The sequence below is a fragment of the Aotus nancymaae genome, unplaced genomic scaffold (assembly GCF_030222135.1).
Source record: "Aotus nancymaae isolate 86718 unplaced genomic scaffold, 86718_ANA_hifiasm-v0.15.2.pri h1tg000108l, whole genome shotgun sequence".
Taxonomy (NCBI): domain Eukaryota; kingdom Metazoa; phylum Chordata; class Mammalia; order Primates; family Aotidae; genus Aotus; species Aotus nancymaae.
In genome coordinates, this window is record NW_026988523.1 from 18,841,748 (window position 1) to 18,869,358 (window position 27,611).

The 27,611-nt window shown below is 37.6% G+C and overlaps 1 protein-coding gene across 3 annotated transcripts in view; it reads left to right on the forward strand.

The window, feature by feature from the left end:
• Positions 1–27,611, forward strand: part of PLA2G4A (phospholipase A2 group IVA) — a 434,510-nt gene that overhangs the window by 345,540 nt on the left and 61,359 nt on the right. For all 3 annotated transcript variants that reach the window (XM_064370567.1, XM_064370568.1, XM_012444627.3), the window contains 4 exons: positions 3,443–3,591; positions 4,528–4,641; positions 14,148–14,185; positions 18,135–18,276. In XM_064370567.1, coding sequence (XP_064226637.1) covers positions 3,443–3,591; positions 4,528–4,641; positions 14,148–14,185; positions 18,135–18,276 — 443 coding nt within the window. The remainder of the gene's footprint in view (positions 1–3,442; positions 3,592–4,527; positions 4,642–14,147; positions 14,186–18,134; positions 18,277–27,611) is intronic.

Sequence of the window (27,611 nt, forward strand, 5' to 3'; positions counted from 1 at the left end):
CCCTCTGTCCTTCTCTCCCCCTCCCTCCCTCACTCTTGTGCTCCTCCTCTCCTTCTCTCCCTCTAATTCCAGCTCCTCTTTCCATAGAACCTGTATCTTATAATCTAATTTTTGTTACTGACAAACATTATGTAATAAGAGAATGATTGTTGTGGTCACATGACCCAGGTTCACGATCTTGACCTGATACTTATTAGCTGTGTGATATTGGACAGGTTGCTTAACATCCTCAACACTAAAATGAAGTATTTACGTTATAGTGCTTTTGTGAGATTTGAATGAGACTCATGTGTGTAAAGTGCTTGATACAGATCCCTGTCGTCATTACTTGGCTATTTGTTGTTTTTATTATTAATTATAATAGCTACATGGAGAAGCACCTGTTAAACAGCAAAGTCAAGTCCTTAGGTAAGAGGACCTTAAATATTGTGACAGTTGCTTTCTGTTGTTAGCTTCTGAAGATGTACTGCTTAGGAAGACAAGATCTTTGCCCTCAAGTTGTTTATAGTCTTGTAGGAAAAGACAGATAGATGTACCATTTCATCCATAAAATACAGTGTGTCCAGTGCTGTAAAGGATTCGGTGGAATCCTGAAAAAGGAGTGATCAATATTTGCACTGTTTGGGTCACTCATTTTGTTGCTAAGTGTATACGTAATGAGAGGAAATTAAAATATTTTCTTTTTTTTTTTTGAGATGGAGTTTCGCTCGTTACCCAGGCTGGAGTGCAATGGCGCGATCTCGGCTCACCGCAACCTCCACCTCCTGGGCTCAGGCAATTCTCCTGCCTCAGCCTCCTGAGTAGCTGGGATTACAGGCACGCGCCACCATGCCCAGCTAATTTTTTGTATTAGTAGAGATGAGGTTTCACCATGTTGACCAGGATGGTCTCGATCTCTTGACCTGGTGATCCACCCGCCTCGGCCTCCCAAAGTGCTGGGATTACAGGCTTGAGCCACCGCGCCCGGCCAAAGTATTTTCTTTATTTGCAATTGTTTTATTCTATTTCAATGGGCACACATATCATACCCTGATTCAAGTGGGTCTTTATGTGAACTGGATGCAGTGGCTCATGCCTGTAATCCCAGCACTTTGGGAGTCTGAGGCAGGTGGATCACAAGATCAAGAGATCAAGACCATCCTGGCCAACATGGTGAAACCCTGACTCTACTAAAAATACAAAAATTAGCTGGGTTTGCTGGTGCGTGACTATAATCCCAGCTACTCAGGAGGCTGAGGCATGAGAATTGCTTGAACCCAGGAGTTGGAGGTTGCAGTGAGCCAAGATCACACCATTGCACTCCAGTGTGGCAACAGAGTGAGACTCCATCTCAACAAAAGGAAAGGAAAGGAGAGGAGAGGGGAGGGGAGGGAAAACTGTTACATCCTAGCCTAAGGACACCTCATTTCTACCTCAGTAGTGCCATAATATATACATGTTGATTTTTAATGTGAGTGCCATCCCTTAAAGTTGTTCAGTGCACAACCTGTACAACCATACAAGGCAACTCTGTAATAACAAATGATATTCTTTACAATGACTTTCGTTATGTTATCTGATAAACAAAGTAACTAGGATGATTTTTCTAACATTGACAATATAATCTTTTTTTTAAAAAGTGTTTTTTGACTTTTTTCTTTTTTACTTTTTAATGGTTATGGATGCATAGTAGGTGTGTATATGTATGGAGTACATGAAATGTTTTGATATAGGTATGTAGTGCAAAATAATCACATCACAGAGAATAGAGTATTCATCCTGTGACGCATTTATCCTTTGTGTTACAAATAATCCAATTATACTCTTTTAAATGAAGAGTTACATTATTATTGACTATAGTCACCCTGTTGTGCTATCAAATAGCAAGTCTTATTCATTTTCCTATTTTTTTTGTACCCTTTAACCATCCCCACCTCCCTCTAACCCCTCACTCCCCTTCCCAGCCTCTCGTAATCATCCTTCTGCCCTTTCCATGAGTTCTATTGTTTTGATTCTTTGATCCCACAAATAAGTGAGAACATGTGATATTTGTGTTTCTGTGCCTGGCTTATTTCATTTAAGATAATGACTACCATTCTATCCATGCAGATGAAAAGATCTCATTCTTCTTTATGGCTGAGTAACACTCCACTGTGTATCTGTAACACATTTTCTTTATCCAGTCATCTGTTGATGGACACTTAGGTCGCTTGTAAATGTTAGCTATTGTAAATAGTGCTTCAGTAAACACAGGAGTGCCGATATCTCTTCAATATACTGATTTCTTTCTTTTGAGTATATACTCAGCAGTGGGATTGCTTGATCACATGGTAGCTCTACTTTTAGGGTTTCGAGAACCCTCCAAACTATTCTCCATCGTGGTTGTACTAATTTACATACCCACCAACAGTGTGCAAGAGTTACCTTTTCTCCACATCCTCGCCAGCATTTGCTCTTGCCTGGATGTAAGCCATTTTAACCGGGTGAGATGAGGTCTCGTTGTAATTTTGATTTGCACTTCTCTGATGGTGGATGATGTTGAGCACTTTTCTTACGCTTGTTTGCTATTTGTATGTCTTCTTTTGAGAAATATCTATTCAAATCTTTTGCTCATTTTTTTGGTTAGGTTATTAGACGTTTTTCTACAGAGTTTTTTGAGCTCCTTATATATTCTGGTCAGAATCCCTTGTCAGATGGGTAGTTTGCATATTTTCTTCCGTTCTGTGGGTTGTCTATTCACTTTGTTGATGTTTTCTCTGCTGTGTAAAAGGCTTTTTGACTTGATGTGGTCCCATTTGTCCATTTTTGCTTTGGTTGCCTGTGCCTGTGTGGTATTGCTCAAGAAATTTTTGCCCAGAATATCGTCCTGGAGATTTTCTCCAGTGTTTTCTTGTTGTAGTTTTATAGTTTGAGGTCTTAGATTTAAATTGTAATCCATTTTGATTTGATTGTTGTATATGGCAAGAGATAGGAGTCTAGCTTCATTCTTCTGCATATGGAGATCCAGTTTTCCCAGCACCATTTAAGGAAGAGACTGTTTTTTGCCTGGTGTATGTTTATTGTCAAAAATGAGTTCACTGTAGGTCTGTGTATTTGTTTCTGGGTTAAACCTATGATCTTGTCCCTGTGAAGGTCATGCTGGCATTAGCTGGGTGAGATTGTTATCATCCTGTAGTAGCTTGACTGAAATGTTGACTATTGTGAACCTGTCCTCTAGATGAATGGAGGAATTTTGAATAAATCACTTAATAAACGACTCCCTCTCACAGGACTATTATGAAGGACAGCGACATATCTAAAAAGTATCTGGCCTATAATGTTTTTCCATTATGTGTATATTATCTCGTCTCAGACATTTAAATGTATCACTACAGATTCATTGAATAAAACCTGACAATATTTATTAATACAAAATATTAGGAATGATAAGTCACATTTCTACCTCCTTCTTGTGTTTCTGTAGTTGATACTCCAGATCCCTATGTGGAACTTTTTATCTCTACAACCCCTGACAGCAGGAAGAGAACAAGACACTTCAATAATGACATAAACCCTGTGTGGAATGAGACCTTTGAATTTATTTTGGATCCTAATCAGGAAAATGTTTTGGAGGTAAGTGAACCATTTGGACACTGTTAGATGGTTGTCATTCATGTTGAGAGATACGCTTGACTATGTTCTTTTACTGCGTTCTTGTTCCTGTTAGCTATAGTTGGAGTTAGTCTGGGCAGCTTGGTAGACTAGAGTCTAAATGGTGTCTGTCAAGTAGTGTGAGTATCTATCAGGACATACAGGAGTTAGGCAGGGTTGGAAAGACTTTTCTCCTTCCCATGTGCTTTGGAGAAAATGTATTTTCTGCTATAAAGGGGAGAATCACTGTATAACAGAATATAAATATTTTAAATTGCCTTCTAAAAAAGTGAAAATTAATTTTTTCCAAAATATTTGTATTGATTTTCTACATTAATATCTTTCTTATATTCCAAAGTAGAGAAGAGATAAAGTTTCATTTTTGAAAACATGATAATTGAATAAATCAGTCAGGAAAATGTGAAAAAGTGTTATAGCAAACATAGTACCAGAAGGTAAAGATTGTCTGGGCACTGTGGCTCACGCCATAGCACTTTCAGAGCACCGAGGCAGGCAGATCACTGGCGGTCAGGAGCTTGAGACCAGCCTGGCCAACATGGTAAGACCCTGTCTCTATTAAAAATACAAAAATTTGCTGGACGTGATGGTGCTCGCCCATAATCCCAGCTACTCAGGAAGCCAAGGCAGGAGATTCGCTTGAATCTGGGAGGTGGAGGTTGCAGTGAGCTGAGATCCCACCACTGCACTCCAGCCTGGTGAATGAGATTGAGTGAGACCCTGTCTCATATAAAAAAAAAAAAGAAGAAGGAAAAAATTTACCAATTAAATACTGTGATCTTCAAATGACTCTTAAATCATTTGAGTGCTTCATTATTTCAAATGTAGTAGAAATTATCGATGTAATTTCCAAAGATCCATGGGAAATTTTATTTTTGTGCTCTACATTTTGCTCTATAGATTACGTTAATGGATGCCAATTATGTCATGGATGAAACTCTAGGGACAGCAACATTTCCTGTATCTTCTATGAAGGTGGGAGAGAAGAAAGAAGTTCCTTTTATTTTCAACCAAGTAAGTAACACTGCAGAATTATTTTCCAGCCTTATGTTAGATAAAATCTATTGCTTCTGGAAAGTTGGGTTTAACACTTGGAAAATTGTATTTGTTTATAGAATGTTTGCTTTTTAAGAGAAAATTTTGTTTTTATTTCTTGTCCTAATTTTTAAAATTATTCTGGTATCTATAAACTTTAGTTTAGGTATTATACCAAACAGTACTAAGATTTTAATCCGTTTGTTGCTCCAAATGATGACATTGGGTTTCAGCAATGCCTTTGGACTCCATTGGCCGATTTCATGCAAAAAAATTGGGAGGATAAAGAGAGATGAAAAACCTAAGAGGGATAGGAGACAGCGAGAGAACAAGTAAACAAACTCAATGAAAAATGTTAGGAAATTCAGACTCTTCCAAAATCACATGTTTAGTAATAAATCTCTCTGGAGGAATATTTCTGTCTCAGAGAATCCTCAAGTAAGCAGGGACAAAGCAGCGAAGGGCCAGAAGGAATGATCGGAGGTTATTGTCATCTTTCACTTTCTAGGTTTGCTGCATTTCTGAAATTTTGTTAGTTTATTTTGGAATAATGAAACCTTAGATAAAATTCTGTGTACGGAATAAACTCATTGACTTTTGAATTCTGTAAGAAACTGATTTAGTAGTTTATAGTAAGAAAGTAAATAACTGGTGTGCCTGCATGTGTAAGGCTGGTTAACATACTAATTTCTTGTTATTGGGAGAGACAGTGTGTTTTTGCCAAGTCCCTCCACTCACTGAGAACTACCTCTCCCTTCACTCTCAGCTACTCCGTGTTGCCCTTCCTGTTACTATCCCAAATGACTCTTCCTCCTTTGAGTCTCCATGATAATTATCCATGGTATTTATTGGGACTAAAGTGTTTATACTGTTCAATTTTTCATTTTCCTCTTGTAGACTAAAAACTTCTAGGTCAGGAAACTTGAAACACTGATTAAACATGCCTACAGAATTAATGACATAGATGACATTTATGGAATGAATGTATACCTATTTAGAAACCAACTTAGCCCAGAGGAGTTTCTCAACTAGTCCGTGTAATCAGAATGGCCCAGGTACCTTGAGGATACTCGGGTCCATGCACTCCTTGATGTTTCCACCTGCTGCAGGGAGCATTTCTTCTGTGTTATGCCAAGGGATGCACTGCCCGCAGTTCTGTCAACCCTTTTAAAGCTGTTTCATTCATTCCTTTTACAAATATTTATTGAAGATCTGCTGTGTGCCAGTCATTCTGTTTTGTGCAAGAAATATAAAGAATAAGGTACAGGAAATTCTTCCCTCAATTATCTCCCTGCGAGATGGAGCTGAGTAAAGGTTGAAATGAGAAGTGGAAGTAGGGAGATACATACGTGTGATAAAAAGATATCCCCAGACAGTGAGATAAGTACCGATGAGGCATGTATAGAGTGCTATAGGAAAGCAGAATAAAGAACGATTGTGTTGTGAGAGGAGGCCAGCAATGGCTCCATAGCAGTAGCTGAGTTTGAACAAGTTGAACAGTGAACTGTGGTTAACACCTTGGCATTGAAAGACAGGCTGTTTGCTGTTTAAATTCCAGCTCTGTCCCTTGCCATCTGTTTTATTCTGGGAAAATAACACTTAACTCTTCTGTGCCTCAGTTTATTCATCTGTAAAATGGAAATAATATCTTCTAAGGGAATCATTATGATTAAACAAGTCAATTTTATTTATGTACATATAATATATAATAATATATAATATACTGTATCTTATATATAAATATATTTAATTATAATTAGATATATTTTATGGTTCAAGATATACATTATATATTACTTAGCTTAATATTAAGCATATAATTCAATAAGTGATTGAACGTGATTAAAATGTTAATACTATAAAGTAATTAAGCGATCAAAATGTATCAATACTTTAAACACATAGATACATGTGTGTATACATGCAGGGCTTAGAACGGTTTCTGACACATATTAGGCAGTATATAAATGTTACTTGTCATTGTTGCTGTTATTACACCTTAAGAAAACAGCAGGATATCATCAGTAAAGAAGTTATGAGCATTCTGGGCAGAGCGTATTGCAAAAGGCCAGAGTCTTGAAAGGAGAAAGCAGGCTGGGGCACAGCAAGGTGAATGGCTTGGCAGGTCCATGTTGCTGAATCATGGGGAGGAGAGTGTAGAGGGGGTCAAGGGCTACACTCTTGCAGGCCTTACCTATTGCATGTTGCTAGCATCGGCTCTCAGTAAATGTCTGTTGAGGACTTTGGAAGCATGGATTGGACTTTCCAAAGAAATTTTTTTTTTTTTACTTGGTTCACTTTAATCCATGATACAAAGACTGCTTATAAGAGAAGATGTTGTGGGCAACATTCATTTCCTTGCCTCTGTCATTTCCTATGGCTAGATGTGTAATCCCCAGGGCTCTAGAGAGGCGCTTTCCACATTCCTGAATTTAAAGAAGCTTATGTAACTATTGTTTTTTAGTGTGCCTGAGAAAATAGTTGTTCAAGCAAGCTTTTCTTCATTACTCTGTTTTCAGCCTTCTCTGTATTTTTATCTGAATGATGATCTTTTCAGCTGTAGGGGTAGTTGGGAGAGAAGGAAGCGTGATGGCTGAGGGGACAGTCCCCTGCTTGTTCCTCAGATCACGTGGGAGTGCCCTGTGCAAACCACCCAGCTATCCAGCCTCTGTCCTCAGCTCAGAATCCCAGTCTTCCTGATGATCTTTCTACAGTGTTCACAGAGGTTGTCATTGAGAGGAGGTGGTGAGGGAACAATGGGAGAGAAGAGATGTAAGCCTTGGAGATGGTTATGGTAGTCTGGTAGAGGGAAAAGAGCACTTAGATTTGGTGAAGAGTGAACAAAGTCTTCAAGGCAAAATAGTATTAGCAAAAACTCTTGCATAGTTTAATCATCCAGAAGTTAATACGGAGTCAATATAGAGTGATTTGTGTGTCCAAGAGACAGCTGGAGAAATAACAGGAGCTTCCAAATGGAGATGGGCAGATTCCCAGGGCCCTGCTTTACTCACTTGGAGTCGAAACTGGGAATTGGGAGAATGGACCCTCATTTTGTCTCTGTCATTCATATCTCTGCAGAATGTCTGAATTGTTATTCTTTCTTTCTGAGTCTTATTTTCTTCATCTGTAAAATGAAGGTTTAGACTGAATTTTTTCTAAGCTCTTTTCTAATTTGTAAAATTTTATGATCTATAAAGAATACCTTCTCTTCTTTTAAAAACATCTTATTTTTATTTATATATTTTTTGAGACAGAATCTTGATCTGTTGCCCAGGCTGGAGTGCAGTGACACGATCTCAGCTCACTGCAACCTCTGCCTCCCGGGTTCAAGCCCATTCCCGTGCCTCAACCTCCCAAATAGCTGAGATTACAGACATGTACCATCATGCCTGGCTAATTTTTGTATTTTTAGTAGAGACAGGGTTTCACCATGCTGTCCAGGCTGGTCTCAAACTTTGGGAGGCCTCAGCCTCAGGATTACGGCAGTAGCCACCACACCCAGCCTGTTTGATTTTTATGTTAGGCTCAGGAGGTATGTGTACAGGTTCGTTATATGGGTATGTTGCATGATACTGAGGTTTGAGTTTCTAATGATCCTGTTGCCCAAGTAGTAAACATAGTATCCAATAGGTAGTTTTTCAATCCTTGCTCCTCTCCTCTCCCCACTTTTGGGGTCTCCAATGTCTATTTTTCCCATCTTTATGTTCCTGTGTACCCAATGTTTAGCTCACACTTAGAAACTTATAAGTAGAATACCTTATTTTCATTTGACCTTCTTTACCCAAAAGCTTTCAGTTCTTCTCATTTTACAGATATGGAAGCTAAATGATAATATTGTAAGAATAAAAATCTAGGCTGGGCGCGGTGGCTCAAGCCTGTAATCCCAGCACTTTGGGAGGCCGAGGCGGGTGGATCACGAGTTCAAGAGATCGAGACCATCCTGGTCAACATGGTGAAACCCCGTCTCTACTAATACAAAAAATTAGCTGGGCATGGTGGCGCGTGCCTGTAATCCCAGCTACTCAGGAGGCTGAGGCAGGAGAATTGCCTGAACCCAGGAGGCGGAGGTTGCGGTGAGCCGAGATCGCGCCATTGCACTCCAGCCTGGGTAACAAGAGCGAAACTCCGTCTCAAAAAAAAAAAAAAAAAAAAAAAGAATAAAAATCTATCATTGATATGGTATTATATAATTTAAAAATACTGACTTGTCAATATATTGTGTTATTTATTAACATGAGAAGAATGTAAGCCTTTATTGTGCTCCTAAAATGTTGCTAGACATCAAAAAAATGCACAAAAGTACAATTTTCAAGGAACTAAGAATTTGTTTGGAAAGTATACTTTCGTGTATAAACTGACAGGTAATAATCAGTAGTATCATGAGGCATCTAGTCATTGATTTACTTACTTAAGAAGTTATTTATTAAACAACTGTTATATTCCAAGCGGTATTCTAGGTGACAGACAGTATCCTGGGAACTCTCCAGGGAGCCTGCATTCTAATAGGGAAAGTAAACAGGCAATGTTGAGCAAAAGAATGATCAACACACCATCAGCTAGTGAGAAATGCTATGAGGAAAATAAAGGGATGCAACAGAAAACAGTTGGTGGGCAACAAAAGTTTGTGTAGTCAGAGAAGGCCTCTCTAGAGCGTTACTATTCTTTAAATTTTATTATAAAAATGTTCGACATACAAAAAGTTGATTTATACAGTGAACATCATCTCACTGCCACCTAGACTCTATAATTAACATTTTACCAAAAATGTTTACTTTTCTGATGCATTTAAACGTGAGTGGCCGACAACAGTGTATTTTACCCCTGCAAACTTCAGCATATCATTAACTAGAGTTTACTATTTATGGATGATAAATGAACAGTGCAGGTAATGTGTGCAGTGAGATAAGGAGAGATTACTGATTCGTTAATTTATTCATTTTACAAATAACTGTTGAGCCCTCACCAGGTGGTGGACACCTTTAGGCACTGCCTATTTCAGCAGGGAACAAAATGAACGAGAATCCCTACCCTCATGGAGCTTACATTCTACATAGCAAGACAGATGAAAAGGTAAATAAGTAAAAGATACTCCTGCGAGATGATGATAATGACAAGGGCTAACTAAACTAGGGACAGAGAATGGGGCAGTGTGTATATGTGTGTGAAGGAGTCACCAAGGCAGTTCCAAAAATGTGGCTAAGGAAGGCATCCCTGAGGATATCTGAGGACAGAAGGCGCTCCAAGTAGAAAGGCTCTGAAGCAGTTTGCCTGGCAAGATGAGTAACAGCAAGTAGGAGAATGTGGCTGGAGCACAAAGAAAGAGTGGGGGGAGACTGGGAGGAGACAAGGTCGGAGAGGTGAAAGTGATTTTACCAGCGTCTCATTCAGTTTCTAAACATGCAGAATTTATTCGATGTGAGTTTGTGTGTATTGACAGGGTTGTAGTTTCTGCTTTGTGCTTGGCTCGCCTCCTTGTCAGATCCACGTCCTGCTCCTTCTTTACAGGATCGAGATACAATGTACGGAAACATGATTCTAACTAAAAATGACCCTTTGAAAAATGACGGCATTTATTATCCTGCACAGGTCAAATAAATACGGGCAAGGCCGAAAATATTATGTAATTCTCTTGAAACGTGTGAATAATGATTGAATCAATATGATGATTAGTTGTGGTTTGTTTCTACCTAGAAAAAAAAAAAGAGTAAATGAACTCTAGGGATCAGAATTCAAAATAATGTTTTATTGAAAGTAAATGATGTAAATATTAGAATATATGAGAGAAATCATAGCATATTTGAAGAACTTTTTACTAATAGAATAGATTCTCAAATTTGAAATTATTTTGCTCTGTGCATCTTTTTTTATAATAATCATTTTAAAGCAGGGGTCCTCAACCCCTGGTTCCAGTGTACAGCAAGTTAGGACCTCGGCTGCACAGCAGGAGGTGAGTGGTAGGCAAAGGAGCAAAGCTTCATCTGTATTTACAGTCGCTCCCCATCACTTGCTTGACTGCTCTGCCTCCTAGATCAGCAGTGGCATTAGATTCTCACAGCAGCATGAACCCTATTTGAACTGCACGTGTGAAGGATCTAGGTTGCATGCTCCTTATGAGAATCTAATGCCAGGTGGAAGGTCTAGTTGCAGGAAAACAAGCTCAGGGCTTCCACTGATTCTACATTGTGGTGAGTTGTATGATTATTTCATTATATATTACAGTGTAATAATAATATAAATAAAGTGCACAGTAAATGTAATGGGCTTGAATCACGAAACCACTCGCCCCCCTACCTGCCACCCTGGTCCATGTTAAAATTGTCTTCCACAGAACCAGTCCCTGATGCCAAAAGGGTTGGGGACTGCTATTTAAAGGGCTTCCTTATTGTCAGGCACTATGCTTGTTGCCTTAAGCTTTATTATTTCAAAATGACTCTGAAAAGTTTTCAAGATAATTAGTGGATTGGATCCTTTAAAAATTATTTTAAAGGCTGAAATGGCTTTTAGTTTTTACAGTTTGTCCCCTCTAGTTCTCCCCATTCTCCTCTAACTGAAAATCTCCCATCGTAAACGTCTAAAATTGCTTTCCACTGGGGAATTCCAAGATGACACTGCTGCTTTTCACAAGAATACATAAGTGACACAGCCTACTTCTTCCTAAAAAAGGTGGAGTTCTAATTAGTTCTAATTTAGGTATTAGGGTGCTGGGGAGAGCCTGGAAGAGGTGGTCACTCTTCTTTCTAATTGCCCTGATAATACAAGCAGGGTGGAAGCCTGTAATGCAGAGATGCTTTATGCAGTGTGTGGGAAGAAGTTTACAGTAGTTGTTTAATGCCTCACAGGAAGAACATGTTTTTATCTGAATGACATGTTCTAGGTAAAAGGTGTAGAGAGATTGTTAATGTCTAGCTTATCATGCATAGCATGTCTGAACATAGTGCACCAAATGAGAGGGTTTTAAATTTCCTCCTGGTTGTGGGTGACCCACTTGGGCAATGTGGAAGTGAGGATCCTAATCCGTGTGACAAGAACCTTGCAGCACAGCCTGTGACATTCAAAATGGCAGAAAAATCCTGTGCTTTCTCTTCTGTTATCCTGCCTTTGTTTAAAGAGTCTTGTCAGTCCATCCAGGATCATGAATGTCTTAGCCAAGAAATGTTGGTAGAAACAGAAAGCACGTGCTAATGGAGAAGACAAATGTGACTATACATGTAGCATGGTTGATTTTCCTTTTATTCATGGAGCTGTCAGAACAAACAGGCGCTGGATATATTCAAGGAATTGTTTTGTTTATTCATTTTTGAGACAGAGTTTTTGCTCTTGTGGCCAAGGCTGGAGTGCAGTGGTGTTTTCCCGGCTCACTGCAACCTCCACCCTCCTGCCTCAGTCTCCCAAGTAGCTGGGATTACAGGTGTGCACCACCATGCCTGGCTAATTTTTGTATTTTTAGTAGAGATGGGATTTCACCATGGTGGTCAGGCTGGTCTTGAACTCCTGACCTCAGGTGATCCACCTGCCTTGGCCTCCCAAAGTTCTGGGATTACAGGTGTGAGCCACCGCACCTGGCCAAGCATTGGATATGTAATTTACAAATTGCTTAGAGACCAGCTGGGAAGCCACTGTCTTCTTGAACACCTTCTGTCATGAGGTGGCAGAATGAAAGAGGCCTTGAATCTTTCCGTTTATTAGAAAACTCTACATGGAGTTGTAATATTGTTCATGTTATTTCCATCCAGTCATGATGGCTTTACCCTCTGGAGATAAAAATATTAAATCTAGTATCATTTTAAGGGCAGTTTTTATGTATTTCTTGGGAAAAACAAACAGACCATACTTTACCCATCTTGTTTTCTTCCACATATCCAAAGTAACCTTATTCAATATAAAATGTTTTCCAAGCCCTCTTTGCCATACTCCAATTAAAATTTTGAAGTGAGAAATAGATTTAATGTTCTGGGATGCGAGCTGAGCAGTGCTTCCATTGATAGAATTGACAGTAACTGCAATCCCTGTTTGGTAGCCAACCACCCTTTGACATTACATTCGTCTGGGCATGCATTACTTCATTTGTCCTGGGATTCTCAATTATTTTATTAACTTTAAATATTTATATATATATGCTTCTTTAATGAATGAAAATTCACAGAATTCTATATATAGGAACTGCTGTCCGGGTCAACCATGCCATGATTTGCTCCAATAATTATCAGCTATTTGACAAGAAAAGGTTGTCCAATGTGCTCCTTCTGACAAACACACACGAACAGTAATTTGACAAATACGTATTATCTGTTGTGTGCCAAATACTATACGATGAACTAGTAATAGGAACCTGTATAAGCCAGAGCTTACAGTTTAGTGAGACAGACAAATTTTTGTAGGGATGATTTCAATACCGTTTGCTTACTCATGAAATTCAGCACTGAGAATCAATCATCTATGAACTTATTTTAACCTTTTGGAAACCTGCTTCTAGTTTGTTTTTTTCCATTCCTTGAAACTCAAGAGGGTAAATCTAATAACCTATAGCATTTTACGTTGATTCTAAAAATTTCCTCTTCACATTTCAAGAGGTGTATTCTAGTTCTGTTCTACTTGAAGTTATTGAACAAGTTAGCTCTATCTATGTTCTTCTTATATCAGTTGATATAATAAAAATAACACAGTTATAGTTGTATAGCAGCTTTCAAAGCATTTTCTCATTTGGTTCTCATGACAATCTACAGTTACATTTTTCATAGCTAATGCCAGGGATAATATTGAAAAGGCCTTTCTGTACAACAGATTTACAGGCTCTGGAAAGACAACTCTTAATATCTTATGTAGATATTAGTCATTTTCTTTTCTTTTAGACCAAAATTGTCTCTCTGGCAGGACGCAGTCCTTTAATATATTTAATAGGCTTAAATAGTGTTGAAATAAATAAAACGCAGAGGCTCCAGATCTTGTTAGTAGATGTTTCCTGAGCTGGACAGTTGGCTGGACCCTAGGTCCTACTGCCTGCCATGAATGGGTGTTTTATTTCCAGCTTACTGCAGCCTGCACTTGTCCCAAATACACATGCATAAACTTCCACCCAGGCTGTCTCTAACCTCTGGTCCATTACAGCTTCTGATTTTGTGGCCTGAGGCAGCTCCTAAATAATAGACACAACATCTCAGTAGCTTTTATATCTCAGGCACTTTGTATGTTTTATAAATAGTAATTGTGAACTACTTTATTTTACTGAGGGAGGAAAACAACCAGGCAGAGATAATTCTTATGTTTGCTAAAATGACTAAGTAGACTTATTTAAAAAAAGAAGTTGGTTTACTGATAGGCACCTGTAGTTTAGGGTCTTCATGGATCTGTGTTACTTTTATTTTGAAGGTTTTGTTTTTTAACGTTAAAAATACTCTGGTACTCAAAATTTATTTTGAGTTTGTTTCTATTATATAAAACACACATCTATGTTATGGTCTAATCTGACTAATATATCCTTTTTTTAGGTCACTGAAATGATTCTAGAAATGTCTCTTGAAGTTTGGTAAGTGCATTTATTTAATCGGATGAGAAATATTGTGAGTGATCCACTAATTTATTTGAACTGTTAAAGGATACACTTTATATATATACAATTCTGACAGCTTTGAACATATAAAAGTACATTACATTTACCTTGTTTTTTGTTAGTTTTCTGTTGATAGCTACAGAATTTTTACAAACATATTCTTATATTCATTATTCTTTTATTTTAATATGCTTTGCTTATTTTTCCAGTAGTTTGGTGGTCGTATAATAATGTCAGAATAAGTGCTTTTCGGAAGAGTCCTCCCTCTAGTCATATATCTATTCCCATAGAAATGAATGTAGTTTTTTATTTTATTTTATTTTTTTGTTTTTGAGACGGAGTTTCGCTCTTGTTACCCAGGCTGGAGTGCAATGGCGCGATCTCGGCTCACCGCAACCTCCGCCTCCTGGGTTCAGGCAGTTCTCCTGCCTCAGCCTCCTGAGTAGCTGGGATTACATGTATGCGCCACCATGCCCAGCTAATTTTTATATTTTTAGTAGAGACGGGGTTTCACCATGTTGACAAGGATGGTCTCAATCTCTTGACCTCGTGACCTCGTGATCCACCCGCCTCGGCCTCCCAAAGTGCTGGGATTACAGGCGTGAGCCACCGCGCCCGGCGTATGAATGTAGTTTTTTAAGCGCATCTTCTATTGTTGATGCAGGTAGCTATTCAAAAACATAGAAGTGAACATAAACAGGAAACTATAATCATATTTATAGAGGAAAAACTGAAAATTGAGACTGATTTTGTTCATAGTAACCCAGCAGGACCACTACTAATAAAGTTCCATGAATCATGCTGCTCTTTCAAAGTGGCCTCCAAAAATGAATATTAAGAAATCATGTACTTATTTTCAAGTGGTGAATTTTAGGGGAGGCAGGTCTGCTTTGATCTAACTGATCTCTGATGTAATAATGAATTCCCTTAACCTCTCTGCATCTCTTTGAACTTCCCTGTTGAACTTGATTTGACCAAAATTACTAGTACATATTTTACACAAATGCCATGAAAATTAACTTAACGTTTTCACATCTGGTGATTTGCCAAATGTATGATAATGGGTATATTGGGTTTAGGAATTTATTTGTCTTATTTTGATCCTTGGAACATGTCGATTTGACTTAGTAAATGATTGGCATTTATTTCCACAGCCTATTAATCTATGTCAGCAGATATCAAAGGATAGTCCAAGTTATTGTGTTGCATGTTTTGTATTAAGTTCATTCTTGTTTAAAAGTGGTATATTTTGGCATAAGATTAGAAACATTTTTTATTTGACTGACTATGGAAGTAATGCCTTTGTTTAATGGGAAAGTCTTCACTGAGGTAATTAGAACCATATTTTTATAATATTAAAAACTTCTCTTTCTATATGTTAATTTATGTCAGCTCTGTAATAGAAATTGTTTTCAAGGAAAAATTCAATTTATTCAAAGAAAAATTTTCCACATAATACCTTCTATTAAAAATAACAAAATCAGAAATAATTAGAAAGTTAAAAATAATGCATAAAAGAAGTAAATTAACCATAATTCCATTACTGCATTTATAAAATTACTCAGAATTTTTTGAATTTTCATCTAGATTTTAAAAGCTGATATCTTTAAAACATCTAGGTCGTTATACTGTTCAAAATTATTTTTAAATCAGGATCATTTTTTAAAAATTATGTATAACAGCACAGTATATTACAAAGAACATGGCTTCCAGAACGATAAGACCTAGATTTAAATCTACTACTTGCTAATTATGTTAATCATTGATAAATTTCTAGTCACTTTTTTACTCACTGATGAAATAAGAAAAGAATACTTTCTAAGCATATCTACTGTGATTAAATGAGATATTCTTTCTAAAGAGCATATATACAATAGGAAACTTTCACTCATGTACACCTCATGCTAATAATGGTACTGCTTGTAATAGTTTATAAAACATTGGATATTATTTCAATGTTTATGGATAAATAGATTATAGTATACTAATATAATGAAAATACTACACAATGGTAAAAATGTCTGAATTACTTCTATTTATATAAGCACAGATGATTCTCGAAAAACAAAGTGCTCATTGGAAAAAATAATTTGCACTGATAGCATTTATAACAAAACTAGAAACCTGCAAAATGACTTTGTTATTTAGGGACATAAGTATACATTGTAAAATTATAAACAAATATATTAGAATGATAAAGATTAAATTGAAATAGTGGTTACCTTTAAGAAGTAGAAAAGGAAATAAAATTGAGGAGGTTTCATATAGGCAACTGTACAGGCAAGATTTTAATTTCTTATAGTGGTTAGAAGATACCTAACCTAATATGTTATTATAAAGAATAGTAATAGAAAAAGAGTGTAGCCCAAGACTGGACTTAAAAAATGTTAACTCACTATCTTACTGTATTCCCCTTGTTACATAATTTCCAAAATCAGATTTAGTAATTACATAACCCAGTACTTTTATATTCAGTTCAACAACCATTTCTTTAAATTATCTTTAAAAAATTTTGGTTACTTTCCTTAAAGTAGCTATCCAGAAATAGAATTATTACACCGAAAGGAATGCATATTCTAATTATTATTCAATATGCCATATTGCTAATATGCCTAATTTGAATATTGCTTTTTAACAAACTTATATTCCCAAAATGTATGCATGAGAATATTAGTGTTATTTTAGCTTTCTAGCCTAAAAAATAAGTATTTAAAATATTTTAATAACAGTATCATTTAAATTCACTAGTGAAATTAAGTTTTTTTGTTATTAATTGTACTTTCTCTTTTGTGAGGTATCTATATTTGTCCTCTGGGAAGTAGTAATTATTATTTGTAATGGTCAGATATGATCATAAAGAAAATAGCTCAGAGGCTTAGCAGTCTCATTCTATATTTTACAAGGAAGAAATATACTGAACTAACATAAATGAGATTTAAAATTGATATACAATTAAGGTAAGGATTTTTATGAATGGTAAAGAGACAAATATTTTATTGGTGATAATTCTTGTCTTCTATATTTTGGATTTATTCATATTCCAAAATAGACTGATATATTTTTTAAAGTATTTTTAAATTCAGTAGTTGGTATTTAGACTTCAGTACTAAGATATGTCTTACTTGTTGCATGGTGAAAGTACATCACATGTGTGCTATGTGGTCCTAACCTCTCAGAGCGTCAGTTTTCTAATTTATAAAGCTGCAATATATAATAATAGATTGTATAATAATGTGTAGTGATTACTCCCATTGTTCTTGCAATGATTCATATGTAATACCTAATGTGGTTTCTGTCATAGTGTAGAGAAATTGCTGTTGCCTTTATTAACAAGGAAAAGTGTATATAATTTAAGGGTTCTAAAGTCCTCTAGTTGTAAACTCATTTTTGGTTATCTCAAGTTCTGCAATTAGAAGTTCCTTTCTTTGTCAGAGGGGGGCATCCATCAGACAAGGCAATTAATTAAGACGATATTTCTGCAAATATGTTCCTCAGAATTCAGGCTCTTTGGGATGTTAGGAAGTAATTATGATGGTGGAATAGTGAAGGCTGGAGAGATAAGGGAAGGAATTCTTGGTCAAATGGGTTTGGGAGATCCTGTGCCAAACAAATATAAATGGGATTCTTTACTGAAGCACATCCCAGTCTTTTTTATAATATTCAACTTATCAGGGGCTGTTTGTTTGCTTGTTTATTTTATCTAAAAAATTGAAAACTCCTTTTTCTCTGAAAACGTGCTGTGGAAAATGCTGCTTTAAGACAGGCATGAGTTTATACTCTTATTTTAGGTCCCTTCTTAGGAGATGGCTTGAGGGAAGCAGTCAGCATACATCAGTGTAGCTCAGAGGGACTTGGGGAGCTGGCTGGATGGAAAACCAGGCTACTGGGAGCACTGGCTCATGACTTTATCTGTTTGGTATTACAGCTCATGCCCAGACCTACGATTTAGTATGGCTCTGTGTGATCAGGAGAAGACTTTCAGACAACAGAGGAAAGAAAACATAAGAGAAAGCATGAAGAAACTGTTGGGTCCAAAGAATAGTGAAGGATTGCATTCTGCACGTGATGTGAGTTGGAAACTTTTCACGTTATTATACTATAATAATAATATAGCTTGGATAATTTCTCCAAGAATTTTACCCAAATATGGCAATTTTGAGATTGAGCATTATTCCTTTAGTTTTTTAAGGTAAGGTAATGATTTGTAAATGAAAACTCTTTGAGGAAGATCATCGCAAATGATGCCCTATTTGGTAATATTTATCAGCTATAGTTTTTATTTTTATTTTATGTTTTAGAGCAGTGTTAAGTTCACAACAAAACTGAGCAGAAAGCACAGAGAGTTCCAATATACTCCTCTCCCCACACAACCTCCCACGTTTATTCAGCTTCTTCAGAGAAACAGAACCAAAAGATATACACAGTAGATATGAGATTTATTATGAAGCTTGGCTCAAATGGTTGTGGAGGCCAGGTAGTTCCACAATGTGTCATCTGCAAGCTGAAAAACCAGGAAAGCCCGTAGTGCAATTCAGTCTGAGAATAAGGTGCACCAATGGAGTAACTCCCAGTCAGAGACTGGGCAGTTGGAGCAAGAGGCGGCAGTCTTGGAGTCTGAAGGTACGAGAGCTAGGAACAACAGTGTCTGAAGGCAGGAGAAAAGCGATGTCTCAGCTCAAGGACAGAGAGAGACTTGCCCGCCTTCCACCTTTTGTTCCCCTCCAGCCCTTCAAGGATGGAATGACGTGCACCCATTGGCGAGGGTGGGTCTTCTTTACTCAGTGTGCTGATTCACATATTAATCTCTTTGGAGAACACCCTCATGAGCACCCCCAGAAAGAATGTTTTTCTAGTGATTCGAGTATCCTTTAGTCTGGTCAGGCTGATAAATAAAATTAACGATTATACTCCCTAACTATCAACATCTCACACCAGAGTGGTACATTTGTTACAATCAATGAACCCACATTGACACATCATTATCACCCAAGACCGTAGTTTACCTTAGGGCTCACTGTTGGTGGTGTGCATTCTGTGGGGCTTGGACAAATGTGTAATGACACGCATCTCCCATCGTAGTAGCATACACAGTAGTTCACTGTCCTAAACATCCTCTGTGCTCCACCTGTTTCTCTCCCCTCCCCACCCTTGGCCCACTGATACTTTTACTTTTACTGTCTCCATAGCTTTGCCTGTCATCAGTTTGCCTAATATCATGTAGTTGGAATCATACAGTATGTAGCCTTTCCAGATAGGCTTCTTTCACTTAGTAATATGAATTTAAGTTTCCTCCATGTCTTTTCATGGCTTGGATGGTGAATTTTATTTTAGTACTAAATAATAGTCCACTATCTGGATGTACCACATTTTATTTACTTATTTATATGTATGTATTTGTCAAAGGCATACTTATATATGCATAAAATGGTGTTTATTTTATCAATAGGGAAAGTTTAGTCTCAGATATAAAAGGATTAAACTTACTTAATTTAAATGTAGGCCAAAATTAAACTGGAAATCATCATTCTAGAACAAGAAGAAAATGCCATAAATCTTGTTAATAATAATGCAATTAACAAATGTAGGCAAACATGATGGGAGAAAAAAGAAAATGTTCCAAGTTCTTTATATTTTGTAGTAGAGTTAAATGATATCAAAAATTGACCAAATTATCATACTTTCAATATTTGTTTATAATATATGCATATTTCAATATTTCTCCATAATTAGGATTATAAATCATTTCTTCATCTTAATCATTTTTATAATCCTCCATATTATATATTTCTCCATAATTAGGATTATAAAAATCATTAAGATGAAGAAATGATTTATAATCCTAATTATGGAGAAATATTAGAATACACATATATTATAAACAAATATTGAAAGCATTATCCTTCAATTGTACTTTTCTTTTTCTTCCCTTAAATTCCAGTAAAATATAACATGATCTGTACTCAGTCATATGTCTTATAATCTACTTTTGGTTACCTATCCACTCATTTATTTCTTCTATGTATCTACCAATCACCTATCTAATCTGCTTATCTACCTCTCTCTCTATCTGTCCATCTTTCTATCTGAAACCTACAAAGATTAATTGCTGCAGTGACGCTCATCAAATGATAATGAAGTTTCTTGTTAGTGGCATATCAGGTAATTTTTTACTTATTTTTTTATTTGAGCTTTTCTGTTAATTGAATACATCAAGTGAATATAATTTATTTTCATAAAAATAATATTTTAATTACATCAGTAAACATATATGCATAGTGTTGTACATTCTTGAATTATTTCTTGTAGGAATTAATTTCATTAAATTTTTCATAAAATAATTTCATAAATAATTAATTTTTTGAATTAATTCTTATAGGAATTCAAGATTATTGCAAATTAAAGGCAGAATGCACCTGGAAATAAGACATACATTCTGAGTAAGGGAGCCAAATGACCACTCCTGTCCCACATGTGGTTGCAGATTTCCAAATATGTTTCAGGCGTGCGTAGGATTCAGAAGCCAACCTACTAATGCCAGAGTGGATTGCGTTGTTATGGGAGCAGATTCTAAGTTAAGATGCTGTTTAAGGGGAATTTTTGCTTAAGGGAAACTAAGGAGAGAAGTGAAACCTTCATTTAAGATTGTGTTTTAGAAAGAGGGAGATTTCTCTTCAATCTGCATCTATTGTTTTGTTTTGTTTTGTTTTAAAGAAAGGCTCTTGCTTTGTTGCCCAGGTGGGAGTGCAGTGGTCCAGTCATAGCTCACTGCAGCATCAAACTCCTTGCCTCCTAAGTAGCCAGGACTATGGGTGATACCACTACACCCAGATAATTTGTGTGTGTGTGTGTGTGTGTGTGTGTGTGTGTATATATAGTGTTTGTTTGTTTTGTTTTGTTTTTCCTAGAGGTGGGGTCTTGCTATATTGCCCAGGTTGGTCTCAAACTCCTGGGCTCAAGCAGTTCTCCCACCTCTGCCTGCCAAAGTGCTGAGATTACAAGCACAAGCCACCGTGCCTGGCCAAATCCTGTATCTTGCTTGTCACTGTAATAGATCCCTGTTAGAATGTGTGGTTATCTTGTCAGGCTAATTAGTTCTTGAAAAAACTGTTTTCTCTATACATTATTCAGAAATTTCTAGCTTCTCTGAAGCTTTTAGTGTGTGTGTGAGTGTTTCTTTTAATATAGATAACGTTTCAGTAGCAATTCTACAACGTTTTTCTTTTTGTCTCCATCCGTATTTGGTATTGGTATACCCTCAAAACAGAAAAATGGTATTACTTCATTTCATTTCTAACACTGGTTATTTATTGTAGTACTGTGCTAGGTGCTAGAAAAGAATAAGGCTGAGATGGCTAGCCCTGAGGAGTGATTTCCTTAGTGATTTTTAAAGCCTTGTTTGGAAGAATGATATTTAAGCAGACAGAACCAATGATGTGTTAAGTTCTTAATAAAGAGGTGTGAACTGAGGGATGCGAAGAATTGCAAGAGGGTGACTCACTCTCTCTCTGCAGTAGAGATGACAGAAATTTCTTTCAGAGTTGAAGACTGTTGGCCATGCCTTGAGGTATGAGCTTGCTAGAAGAACAATTAGGAAATTCACATTTCTTTTAAGTCAAGATTGTCAACTTTATTTGTGAGATTGTGCCTTGCAATCTCAGAGTTTCCCTGCCTAATTGCTTTTGTTATTTGCAACAGTTATTTTCTTTACTGCTAACAGCTGAATACTTCCTGTTCTCCTCACAACAGATAGACCTGTCTCTTAACGAAATAGAAATAAAAAGTTAGGAGATGACGAATGCTTCATTTCTTGCTATGGAATTGACAGACTCCATAACCAATGCCTGTCCTTTAACTTCCCTCCTAGTTCAATGGAGAAACTATTCCCTTTGCTTTCAAATGCAGATACCCATCAGATATGGCTCCTAAGCTCCTCTTGAGAACCTCAACGTAGCTATTCAGATTTTCCCAGGTCACTCTCAACCCGTATTGTCAGCATCGGCCTCTGTGTGGATATTTCCTATAAAAATATAAACATGTTCTAAACTCCGATATAAAAAGAAAAAAGAACAAAAACCATTTCTTGGATTCTGTATTCTCTCCTCCCTTCTGCTCTATTTCTCCCCTTCACAAACATCTCCAGAATTTTCTGTACAAGCTCATTCTCTACCTCCTTTAGTCGGGAGTACTAATAAAGGCCCAGGATCTTGTTCTCGCTCTATCTTACCTAACCTTGCAGCTGCAGATGACACTCCTCCTTACGCTTTGAAACGTTGTCTGCCCTTCACTTACTGCCTCTTCGTGATCTTCGTCCTGCCTTTTTGGTGTCCTTTACCAGCTGTTCATCATCTTAAATATAGTAGTTCCTCAAGTCATAGCCCTAAGTCCTCTTGATCCTCATTCTATTTTTTTTTTTTTTGAGACAGGGTTTCGCTTTGTCATCCAGGATGGAGTGCAGTGGCACCATCTTGGCTCATTGCAGCCTCGACTTGCCAGGCTTAAGTGATCCTCCTGCCTCAACCTGCCATAGTGCTGGGATTACAGTGCATGCTACCGTGCTGCATGAGAAATACATTTTCCTAGGCAATTGGGATTTAAATCTAGGATTCTCAGCAGGGTGTGGTGGCTCTCACCTGTAATCTCAGCATTTTGGGAGGCCGAAGCAGGAGGATCAAGACCAGCCTGGCCAACATGGTGAAAACCCATCTCTACAAAAAATACAAAAAAATTAGGCGTGGTGGTACACACCTGTGGTCACAGCTACGTGGAAGGCTGAGGCAGGAGGATCGCTTGAACCTGTGAAGTAGAGGCTGCAGTGAGCCAAGATGGTACCACCGCACTCCAACCTGGGCGACAAAGTGAGACCTTGTCTCAAACAACAACAACGACAAAAGCAATTTCTCTCTGGCTTATGATGTCACCCAACATCTGTGCGCTAAGGACTTTCACATGTAGATCAACAACTTAGAACCTCTCTTCCGAGCTTCAGATCTAAGTATCTACACTCACTTGACTTCTTTACATATATTGCTCCCAGCATCTCAAACTCTGCCTGTCTAAAGCTGAACACCAAGTCTTGTCTTTCTCTGTGCCTTGTATAGAGAGGACTTACATGTGTTTGTGTATCGAGAGGACTTGTACTTGTCTCCCTCTTCCCACTTTCTGTTTGCAATGAATTCAGAGTGAACATTTCAAAACAGAAATCTAATTCCACCCATGCCAAGCTTAAAATCCTTCCACTGCTCTTTGACCCGTAGCTGCACAGATTCTTTCTAGCTTCATTTTTGCCAGTTTATCCTGAATTCCCACACTCCCTCCCAGTAAGTATTTCTTAGTTCTGTCTCTAAAGAACCTTTTCCCAGCTGGAGGTCTCCAGTATGGTGCTGCTTCTCACTCCAATAGGCTTCCCCCATACAACCCGGCTCTCCACTTCACCCGCTTTGTAGCTAACACTCTCCCATTCTTTAATCAGCACTTAGGCAGTTTCTTCGGAGACTCTCCCAAATCATCTCCTCCCTCCTTTCCCCTCAGTCTAAGTTAGTTCTCTCAGTTACACTCTCTTAGGACATATATGCACATTCTTTCCTCAGCATTTAGCATGGTTGGTACTTTAAACATTTCTTGTAAAAATATTTATTTGGTGACTGTTTTCTCCATTAGAATTTAAGTTTTATGAGGACCAGGACAATATCTGTGTTATTCATCTCCGTATTCCAAACACCTAGCATTGCTCCTAGTATGGTCGATCCTTGGTGAATATTTTGTTGTGTGCGTCAGGGCACAAATTTAGGCATTGCATGCGTGGAGGAAATTTGCTAAAGGGAGAGAGATCACGGTTCTGAAACAGGAGCACCAGTATCAGGTTGCCAGGGAGACACCGGTTAAGGAGAAGATTTTGATGAGATCTTGGCTTAGACTCTTGAGTTAGAAATATATGTAGGACACATTGGTTGGCATTTTTTCTTAGGTTCCTCTTTTCAAAAATAAGTTTCTGCTGCCACCTCTAGTCACGCCTCCTTTTGCGGAAAAGATTAGTAAGTCTTCCTGGGAAAAGATGACTTCGCTTAATATTCATACAAATGACAGTATAATGACTTTTCTGCAGCAGATGGGGAATGAGGTAATTAATTATGCTTTTTCTCTGGGCTGTCCTTCAAAAAATATGAAATTCATGTGTTTGGAAGTCATCTCTAGAATGAAAACTTTGTTGTTGCTTTTTCAGTTTCAGTCTGCGCTGTTTTCTCTTGGCAGAAATAATCAGCTTAGAAGCTATCAGCACCACCCGTTCCCATAACAAAAGTCACATTTTTCTATTTTTACGTTCCTTCTTGGATCTCTTAACTTTCCGCGTCCTTTGCTTCCTGTCAAGGTCTTCACCTTCTGTTCAGTACTGGCCAGTTGGCCTCTTTGAGGTGCGGAAGAGCGGGCTGTTGTGGCAGTTTGTGCAATGAGCAGGAACAGCATTCAGGTTAGAACTCAATGTGGAAAGAAATGTTTCATGGATTTGGGCAGTATATATTTGGGCACATGGTTTTACCTTTGTGCTTCACTTGTAAGATGATGATAATGTCTCCTGTTGGGGTAAGGAGATGAGTACTAATGCTCGTAAAGCATCCGGCAAAATGTACAGGGGCACATAATAGTTCCTCAGTAAAGCAGTAATGTTATACATATCCTTGGGTGCTACCATTTTGTGGCATAACAGGCATGGTCACTAACTGTTAAATTTACTACAGCCTTATTTTTAAATTAGTTTTTCTGCCTGTATAATGAACTAGTCAAATAGTTAAGGTTTTCTACAATCTAACAGTTTATTCTCTTAAATACTAAAATATTTTTTTAAATAGTCATTTTGATTATGTAGATAGAAATCTTTCTTAAATGTGTAGTTTCTTGCTCAGACTGAACCCATTTGGGCATTCTCAGGCCTGCTTCCTTTGCATCCAGCTGCCATTTTTCTGTGCCCTGTGTTGGCTGCTTGAAGTGATTTTTCACACTTCCCTTTTTCTTTCAACTTTGTTGCTCTGGAATTCAAATCTGATAAGCAAACTTGCTGTTAGAACAGTATCTCTAATTAATATAATTTCTTTATGAGAAGAGGGCTGAGATTTTTTTCTGGGGACAAGTTATACGACTTTGTGTATAAGGATTTTTGATGTATTTTGATGGTTCAGAGGCCACTCTTTTAAATTTTCTTGTTCTAAAATAGTTTTTGGTCAGATGAAGTTTTCAGATTACAGTTGTGTCTGTGAAATGAAATGTTACTATCCAGTCTCTATGTCCCCTAAAAACTAGCTATAACTTAACAAGGTTGGTCGGGGGAGTAAAATCTGGAATTAGAGCAGTAAAGAGAAATGAGAGAAGAAAAGATTCTTCTTGTCACTCTTTTTACATCAGAGTGTAAAAGAGATAATGTTTCTTCTTAAGGAAGACTATAAAGACTATACCTCAGTTTAAACAAACGGACAGCTTTGGATGAAAATAGACATATGGACCTTAAGTAATTAATTCGGTACTTAGGTTTGTCATATAAGTTAAGTGAAAGACTAGAGAAAGAGAGGTCATCTAGTTGGGGAGGGAGAGACAGAGCAGACGGTTTCTGAAGGAGGTAAGAGCTGTCAACCTTGAGTTGTCAATAAGCATGGCCATTCCTGTGTTTCTGCTGTTTCCTTCAGCGAGAATATTTTCCACCTTCATTCTGACAATGGCACTTTGTACTGTCAATCTTTATTCCTCTTTTAGATGGTAAAGGTCAAAAGGCAGGCAGTGAAAGGCTCCCTTTAGTGATGTATAGAAAGATGGACTGAGCAGGCCTGGGCTTCCAAGGGTCAGGTTTCAGGAATCAAGAGGTGAAGCTGAAGTTTTCTTATCTGAGGAAGCGGTGGGATATAAACAGCCAAAGAATAAAACAGAGTTGGAAACTGGTCTCACTGGTCTAGAGATCAGGTTAGAGATCTAAGAGGCCCAGACTGAACTCAGTAAGGTGGTGCACTGTGAGGGGGCCCGGAGCCCTTGACTGCTGAGAAATATAAGCTGTTAAGGAAACCGGGTTGGGGAGAGGCCAGCAAATGCCCACACGTCAGGAGCAATGGAGTGGCATATAAGAAAAGGTGCTACATATACACCACGGAATACCTTGCAGCCATCAAAAACGATGAGTTCATGTCCTTTGTAGGGACATGGATGAATCTGGAAACCATCATTCTCAGCAAACTGACACAAGAACAGAAAATCAAACACCGCATGTTCTCACTCATAGGTGGGTGTTGAACAATGAGATCACATGGACACAGGGAGGGGAGCATCACACACTGGGGTCTGTTGCAGGGGAATAAGGGAGGGACAGCAGGGGGTAGGGAGGTTGGGGAGGGATAACATGGGGAGAAATGCTAGATATAGGTGATGGGGGGATGGAGGCAGCAAACCACATTGCCATGTATGTACCTGTGCAACAATCCTGCATGTTTTGCACAAGTACCCCAGAACATGAAGTTCAGTAAAAAATATATGTAAAAGAAAGTAAAGGTGCTAGATTTCCTGCTGAGGTTGTTGCTTACTTTCAATAAGCAGATTATCTTACCATTATAATGTGGGCTCGGCAGCCCATTTTGCAGATTTGGACTTGCCAGTCTCCACGTTGGTATGAGACAATTCATCACAATAAATCGCTTTCTGTATATCCACCCATCCTGTTGGTTCTGTTTCTCTGAAGAACCCTGACTAATACAGAGGCCAAGGAGAGACATGTTCCAATGTACTTGTCTATGAAAAACAAAAATATTCTTGAGTACTTCAGAATTTTCTTTTGAAAGGGAGGCAGTAATGTCAGTAAGCTTATCAGGATAATTAAATCAAAACACAGGGTTTTTGGTAAATGAAAATTCATTTCCCGTAATCATATGAAAGAAGTATGGGAAATATTTGTTGACATCATTTATACGTAAATACTAGTGAACCCCAAACCTTCTCAGCAACACTGATTTGATTCTCTTCGTATTAGAATCATGACTAACAGCTGAACCTTATAACTTCCGTGTTATTTCTTTGAACAGTATTTCAGAATGAGCAAGACTATTAAAACTCCAAATGTGGTCTTTGTTTATCGTGTAAAATTTTCTGGTATTATTTGAAATGATACATAATTTGAAATATAGTTTGACTAAGCATCAGTGGTTTCTCTCCATAAAGGTTACCCTTTCTTTCTGAGCAATGACAAAGAGGAAGGAGCAAGGAATTTTGGTGCCAGTCATATCTCAGTTCAAATCCTGGTTGTACTACTTATTAGCTATCTATGGACAAGGTATTATCTGCACTCCTCACTTGAAAAATGAAACAAACAATGACTTCCTTTTGCGAGTTGGGAAGATTAAATGAAATAAATGGTATGAAAGGGTCCATGAGAGAG